Source organism: Numida meleagris, chromosome 21 (genome assembly GCF_002078875.1).
Source record: "Numida meleagris isolate 19003 breed g44 Domestic line chromosome 21, NumMel1.0, whole genome shotgun sequence".
Classification (NCBI taxonomy): domain Eukaryota; kingdom Metazoa; phylum Chordata; class Aves; order Galliformes; family Numididae; genus Numida; species Numida meleagris.
The window spans coordinates 1,282,300-1,288,292 of NC_034429.1; the positions used below are offsets into that span (position 1 = coordinate 1,282,300).

The 5,993-nt window shown below is 58.8% G+C and overlaps 1 protein-coding gene and 1 long non-coding RNA gene across 3 annotated transcripts in view; one reads left to right on the forward strand and one right to left on the reverse strand.

The window, feature by feature from the left end:
* LOC110387171 overlaps positions 1-886 on the reverse strand; it is a 4,418-nt gene extending 3,532 nt beyond the window's left edge. The window contains exon 1 of the long non-coding RNA XR_002432419.1: positions 752-886. This is a non-coding gene — a long non-coding RNA (uncharacterized LOC110387171). The remainder of the gene's footprint in view (positions 1-751) is intronic.
* LOC110387170 (tumor necrosis factor receptor superfamily member 10A-like) overlaps positions 1-5,514 on the forward strand; it is a 6,037-nt gene extending 523 nt beyond the window's left edge. The window contains exons 2-10 of one of the 2 annotated variants that reach the window (XM_021375033.1): positions 2,653-2,746; positions 2,867-2,977; positions 3,395-3,509; positions 3,593-3,684; positions 3,772-3,864; positions 3,984-4,024; positions 4,178-4,306; positions 4,710-4,791; positions 4,904-5,514. In XM_021375033.1, the coding sequence (XP_021230708.1) occupies positions 2,653-2,746; positions 2,867-2,977; positions 3,395-3,509; positions 3,593-3,684; positions 3,772-3,864; positions 3,984-4,024; positions 4,178-4,306; positions 4,710-4,791; positions 4,904-5,196 (1,050 nt within the window). In that variant the 3' untranslated portion in view covers positions 5,197-5,514. The remainder of the gene's footprint in view (positions 1-2,652; positions 2,747-2,866; positions 2,978-3,394; positions 3,510-3,592; positions 3,685-3,771; positions 3,865-3,983; positions 4,025-4,177; positions 4,307-4,709; positions 4,792-4,903) is intronic. The other variant, XM_021375034.1, reaches the window with a different exon arrangement.

Genomic DNA, 5,993 nt, shown 5'->3' on the forward strand with positions numbered 1-5,993 from the left:
GGGGGGGGGGGTAGGGGATTGGAGTTCTCCTTTGGTGGGGATTGCCGGACAGGGGGGGAGTCCAGGAATTGGGGCTCACCCTGGGGAGCTGAGGGCATAGTGGGGCTCCCCAGATCCGGGGGCTATGGAAGGAGCAGGGGCTATGGGGGGCTCCCCTGGTCTAGGGGCTCTGCAGGGCTCCCGTGATCCTAGGGGCCGTGGGGGCTCACCTGACCCCCACATAGGGGGTGGCGAGGCTATAGGGCCGCTTAGCTGGCCCGGGGGTTGTAGGGAACACTGGGGCTGTGGGGGCTCAGCTGGCCCATGGGGTGGGAGCAGCGGGCTCACCTGGGTGGGTTTGTAGGGGACAGGGGTGCGTGGGGCAGAGGCTGTGGGGCACAGAGGGGGGATGGGATGAGCTATCTCAGCCCTATGGGGCGGTGGCCGTGCGCGCGTGGGGCTCGGGGACAACAAGCCTCACCGCGTGGGGGATGGATTCCTATGGCGCTGCCTGGCTGGCAGGGAATTCCCCAGTTTTTGCTTCCAAGCCATTTTGCTATCAGTGAGACATCACCGCGGCCATCAGGAACCTTGGGCAGCATCGGGATCCCGAGGCTCAGTGTGGGAACGCGTCACATCACCCCACACCACGGGGGCCCGAGCCCCAGCGCCGATGGCAGCCGGGGCCGAAGCACCAACACGCGCGGATCGTATTTCTGGATCTGTGGATGGGTGTTGCCCGAGCTCCGACATACCTGAAGCCTCGCCTCACCTGGATCCAGAAATGCATCCCCGGGCTTGGGGGATGTGGTTTGCGTCGTCACGGAGGCGCTTGGGCTGTGGGGTGCCCGCCATCCCACCCTAAAAGAGCACCAGCTCCTCGTCCGGTTCCTTCTGTTTCTAGGAGTTCAGTGAGTGAGGCGGTGTTTTCCAGCATCTTAAAGCCTCACAGATGCCAGCACCTAAGGAGACATTGAGAAACGGCCCTTTTTGTTTAAAAACTTTTTGACTTTTTGGCTCGGGACCGACGGTGCCTCGCGTGACCGTCGTCCCGTCCCGCGCCGCTGCTCCTTCCTTTGGTCACCGGTGCCCGTTGCATCATTGCCTGGACCTGGGCCACCACCACGAGGAGCAACGCCTCTGGATCTGCCAGAGCTCAAACTCCAACTGCGTAAAGGCCGGTGGGAAAACCCCCTGGCGTGGCTGGAAATGGTTCAGGGCCCCGAGCCTCTCTTCCCAAAAACGGAGCGCTGGCACGGCGTTAATGCCATACAGACGCCGGGGCTTTCGACGTAGGGTCAGTGCTGCAGTGGTCCAAGTCCACCCTTGGGTGAAAAAACGGAAAGGAAGGAAGGTTCCCAGAGCTTTGCTGCAGACCTCCCTGCGGTGGCTTTTCGTGGATTGGATTCCTCTGCCTGGCAGCTCCTTTCCCCCCAGCTCAGGGCTGCGGGTTGGGATGCTTCCTGCGCACGTGGGTTCTGGCCCTGGGCGCTTTGCTGGGTTCTGCCCCAGCTCTGCAGGGCGGGCGTGGGGCCACGCGAGCTGGGAAGGCCAGTAACCTTATCGTGCACAGTTCTGTTTTGTGAGAGTGATGAAATCCCCCAGCCGAGGGGCCCTTCCAAACGGCCGACGGGGTTGCGTTGTTGGCGAGATCAGCTTCGCAGGGTTTGAATGGAGCAGGAGCTTTGCTCCCCACGAGGACGGGCAGCGCGCTCTCCGTCCACGAAAACCTCCAAGTCTAGGCTTGGTGAAGCCTTAAAAACTATGGAGGTGGTGGAAAGCAAAGGGCTTGTGTCAGACAGAAGGAGGTTTTCTATCCTTTACCAAGGATAAAGCAGTGCAGCCTGGACCCGAGGTGCAGAGCAACGTGTGTCAGGGCATGTCAGCAGTAAGGCGGTCGGCCATCGCACTGCAGTTTCCATGTCCCCTCTGGATCCCAGGCCTGGGCAGGCTCTCCTTTCTTTTCTTTCTTCCTGCCCTGATGCAGAGGAGGTGGAGACCTCGAGGAACGCTTCCTGAAAGTGGCGCTGATGGCGGGACCAGGGCTTGGTCCTCCACTAGGACCTGTCCCCTCCGTGTGCCGTTGTTTGTCCCCGTGCTCGGTGCCCACGCCCTTCCTTGCGGGAAGTGATGAAGAGGAAGAGGGGGGGGGGGGGGGGGAAAAAAAAAAAAAAAAGTATTTTTGTTTGTTTTTGTTTTTTTTCTTTTGATGGATTTTGTGTGTGTGGGGGGGGGGGGGGGGGGGGGGGGGGTTGGGGCAATATCTGCTCCTGCAGTTCCTTGCAGCTACTGCTTCAGAATTTCTGACTCAGGGAAGAAATATGTGCTCTACGAGGCAGGTTGTGGGAAGGGAAGGGCACAACACGGCTACGGTGCCGCTGCCTGGCAGCCGCTGCCCACGCGTCCCTCTGCCCTGTCCTGGGGCCCCGGTGGTGTGGAAATGGTGGGAGCAGCTCAGCCTTCCTCCCCACCGCCTCCCTCGCTGCTCTTTGGGATCCCTGCACAGCACCGGGCTGTTTTCTTCCATTCTGTTGGTTCACGTGCTCAGAAACAGGGGAAGGAAAGGAGGCATCATCGCGTCCAGCGGCTGTGGGCTGTCCCGGTGCGATGCTCCTCCTTTGCACCGAGGACTCGGGGTGTTTCTAACCCATTTTGTCCCGTGTTTTCTAACAGAACTTTCATTTGGGATCTGCTGCAGCTCTGAAGAAGAGAGCGAACAAGTCAGATCTCCTGGAGCCGGACCCCTACACCAAGAAGTGTCCTATGGGTAAGTTGCACTCTATGCAACTCAACAGCAGCAGAATCAGCTCTTGCTGCAAAGAGCTCTCCGCATCTTTGCAGCACCGTGTCTGCAGTGTGCTGCATTGCATTTTCCTCCTCCTTGCAGGCACATATTTGGCAAATGACCCCCTGAGGTGCATTCGGTGTAAGGAAGATGAGTACACTGAGTATCCAAATGACTTTCCCAAGTGCCTGGGCTGCCGGACATGTAGGGAAGGTATGAGCTGGCGTGCAGGAGGGTTGCTATCAGGGCTCGTGCAAAAAGAGTGCAAGCATCTGCAGCATCCCAAAGGAGCAGCTCGTGCTGGGTGTGCTCGGGACGGAGGGAGCAGGCTGCATCCTGACCTGGCAGAGTGGATATTTCCAGATCTGCATCTCCACTCAGCACAGCATCCCCTGTGCAAAGCTGGGAGGCGAGTCCTCCAGCGAGGACCACGAGGGTTTGGGTGCACGGCGGTGCTTGCAGGCTGCTGTGGGAGCTTTAATGCAATCATCGCTTTGGCATATGGGCACAGTAGGGGGTGAAACTCCACCCTAGGGAGCAGCCTGGTCTTCCCTGGGCTTGTGGGTTGCTGGCTGCACTGGGGAGCGGATGGGAGAGCCCGAGTAGAGCTGTGTTGCTTCTTGCCCACAGACCAGGTGGAGGTGAGTCCCTGCATCACCACCAGGAACACGCAGTGCGCTTGCAAGAACGGCACCTTCTGCTTACCTGACCACCCCTGTGAGATGTGCCAGAAGTGCCAAACCCGGTGAGCTGGGAGCTGGGGGGGGGGCTCTTGGGGCGCTGCGGAGAGCCCCAGGTGCTGAGCCTGCCCCATATCCCCCGTTCCAGGTGCCCCAAAGGACAAGTGATGATAGCTCCGTGCACGCAACACAGCGACCTGCAGTGCGGTCCTCCCTTGGAACCATCCTCCAGCTTCTCCAGTAAGTTTGGGATGGGGAGAGGGATGGAGGCCTGGGGGCTGCTGTTGAGGCAGCAGCTCCCCACACACCCCACGTTGTCTGCTTTAGCGGGCATCATTGTCATCACCGTGATGCTGCCTGTGGGCCTGGGCTTGCTGCTGGTGTGCTTCTGGAGATGCTGCCGCAACCACCACGGCGCAGGTGAGGGGGATCGTGGGCCACAGCAGGGACACGGGGTCCTCACCCCCCCCCCCCAGGGTGTTGGCAGGAAGGGGACATCCCGTGGGGAAGAAGGGTGACAGCGCTGCTTTCTCTTCCAGGGGCTGGTGGAGAGCGGAGCAGGAAGCCCAGCATCGTGGTGGTGAGTCGTGCTGGGCTCGGCTCCCTTTGCTCCCTGCTTTGCTTGCAGCTCATGGGAAGGCTGCAGGGTGTTGGGGGGGGGAGGGGGTTCTCCTGCAGCCCCCACTGCTAGGACGGGAGGCTCCAGCTTGGTCTTTCTGCATTTCTCTCCCAGCAGGACAGGCTGTTGCGACGGCTGTGGATTCGGGACAACATCCGCAATGAGCAGATCGACCAGATCCAGCAGCGGCAGCCGCTCTCCACGGGACAGGGCTCAGAGGTTCCCCACGACGTGGGGCTGGAGGTACGGCACCGTGCCCCTCTGCTCCTCCTCGCGTGGTCGAGCTCTGCTGCTTTCCTCTGCCTTGAGCTGATTAACTCAAGAACTTCCAGAGCTGGACCAACACATCCGCGTGGAGATGGAGATGGAGATGGGCATGGAGATGTTCTACGTCCATCATCTCCTTCGTTCTACACTCAGTACTGAGCAAACCTCTCCCTGCCCAGCACCCATGAGTTATTGTGTTATGAGTTATGAGTATATATGTTATGAGTTATCCCAGTGTTTGGAACCCCTCACCCCCATTGAGTGGTGTTCTCCTGCCCCAGCAGTGCCCAGAGATGTTCCCTGACCCCACTATTAGCAGGACACGGGGACGGTGCTCGTGCCATCGCTCCCTGGCTGCTGTAACACGTTCCTTTTTCAGGAGGTGGCACGAAGGACCTCAGATCCCAACGTGGAAGCCTGGAAGAAGCTGGTTCCAGTGCCAGGAAAAGACCCCATTTCCTGTAAGCGTTGGGATGTGCTGGTGGGCTGGGACGGGCTGAGCCTGCGGGCTCTGGGAAAGCTCTTCCAGCCCAGATACCCACGCTCCCTGAGCTTCATCCCTTCTCCTTCCAGGTTTGCATCACTCTTTCAGAATCTTCGTCAAATACGTGCCCTTCCCGGACTGGAAGAGATTCGGACGAGCCCTCGATCTGACGGAAAACGAACTTTACCTGGCAGAGCAGAACGACAGAGCCTCGCAGGAGCCCTTCTTCCAGATGCTCAACACGTGGCTCCACAAACAAGGCAGCAACGCCTCCGTGCACACGCTGCTGGAGACCCTGCTCCGCATCGACCTCAACGGGGTGGCAGAAAAAGTCGCCTCCGAACTGGTTAAGGAAGAATATTTCGAGTACGAAGTGAGCTGAGGGCCACGGCCAGCCCCGAGTCTCCCCAGCTGGAGCTGAAGATGTGAATTCCTCTGAGAAGCCTCAATCTCAGACTTTTTTGACAGTGTTCTCCCGGCTCCTTTCTCCCGGAGCCGTCGCACAGTTTGGCTGAGCCTGGAGGAGTTGATCCCTTGCTTGGTGGAGCTCTCGGGGTCCTCTCTGCCACACTCAGCGTTGGTGCTGCCTTATGGAAGCCAAGCAGGTGCCTTGTTTTCATGTGGCCAACACTATGAGCTATTCCAAGCTGCCTTTGAGATTGTCTCACTTGCAAGCACTGATTTTTTTATACAGACCTCGGTGCAGAACACCATCTCTGCTTGGTGCAGGCATTCACTGGTTTTTAACTGGATCAACTTATTTTTTAATTTTTTTTTTCATTATTATTATTATTATTATTATTTAGTGCTATTTCTGCTTGTAGAACATCTCCACGCCAGCCGTCCTGCTTAGTACTGTGTGCTTGGTGGGCGAGCATCAACGGGGTTCTTGGGTCACCCTCTAGGATCTGGTTAGAGTTGCCTTCGTAGCTAGTTCTGCTTGCTGTTAGGAATAGACACGAGACTGTAGGAGATGCAGGAGCCATTCGCCGGCACCGAGGCTGCTGAGAAATAGGGGAGGCGGAGGCCGGCTGGCTTCATTCCCATTCTCAGGGCTGTGGGGATGGGGCACCCAAGCTGGCTGGGTCGCTCCTCCAGCACCAGGGACAACACGAAGCTCAGGGACGAGGTGCTGCAGCCCTCCTGCCTGCCTTGGGTGGGCAATGGTGCTGCAGCCCC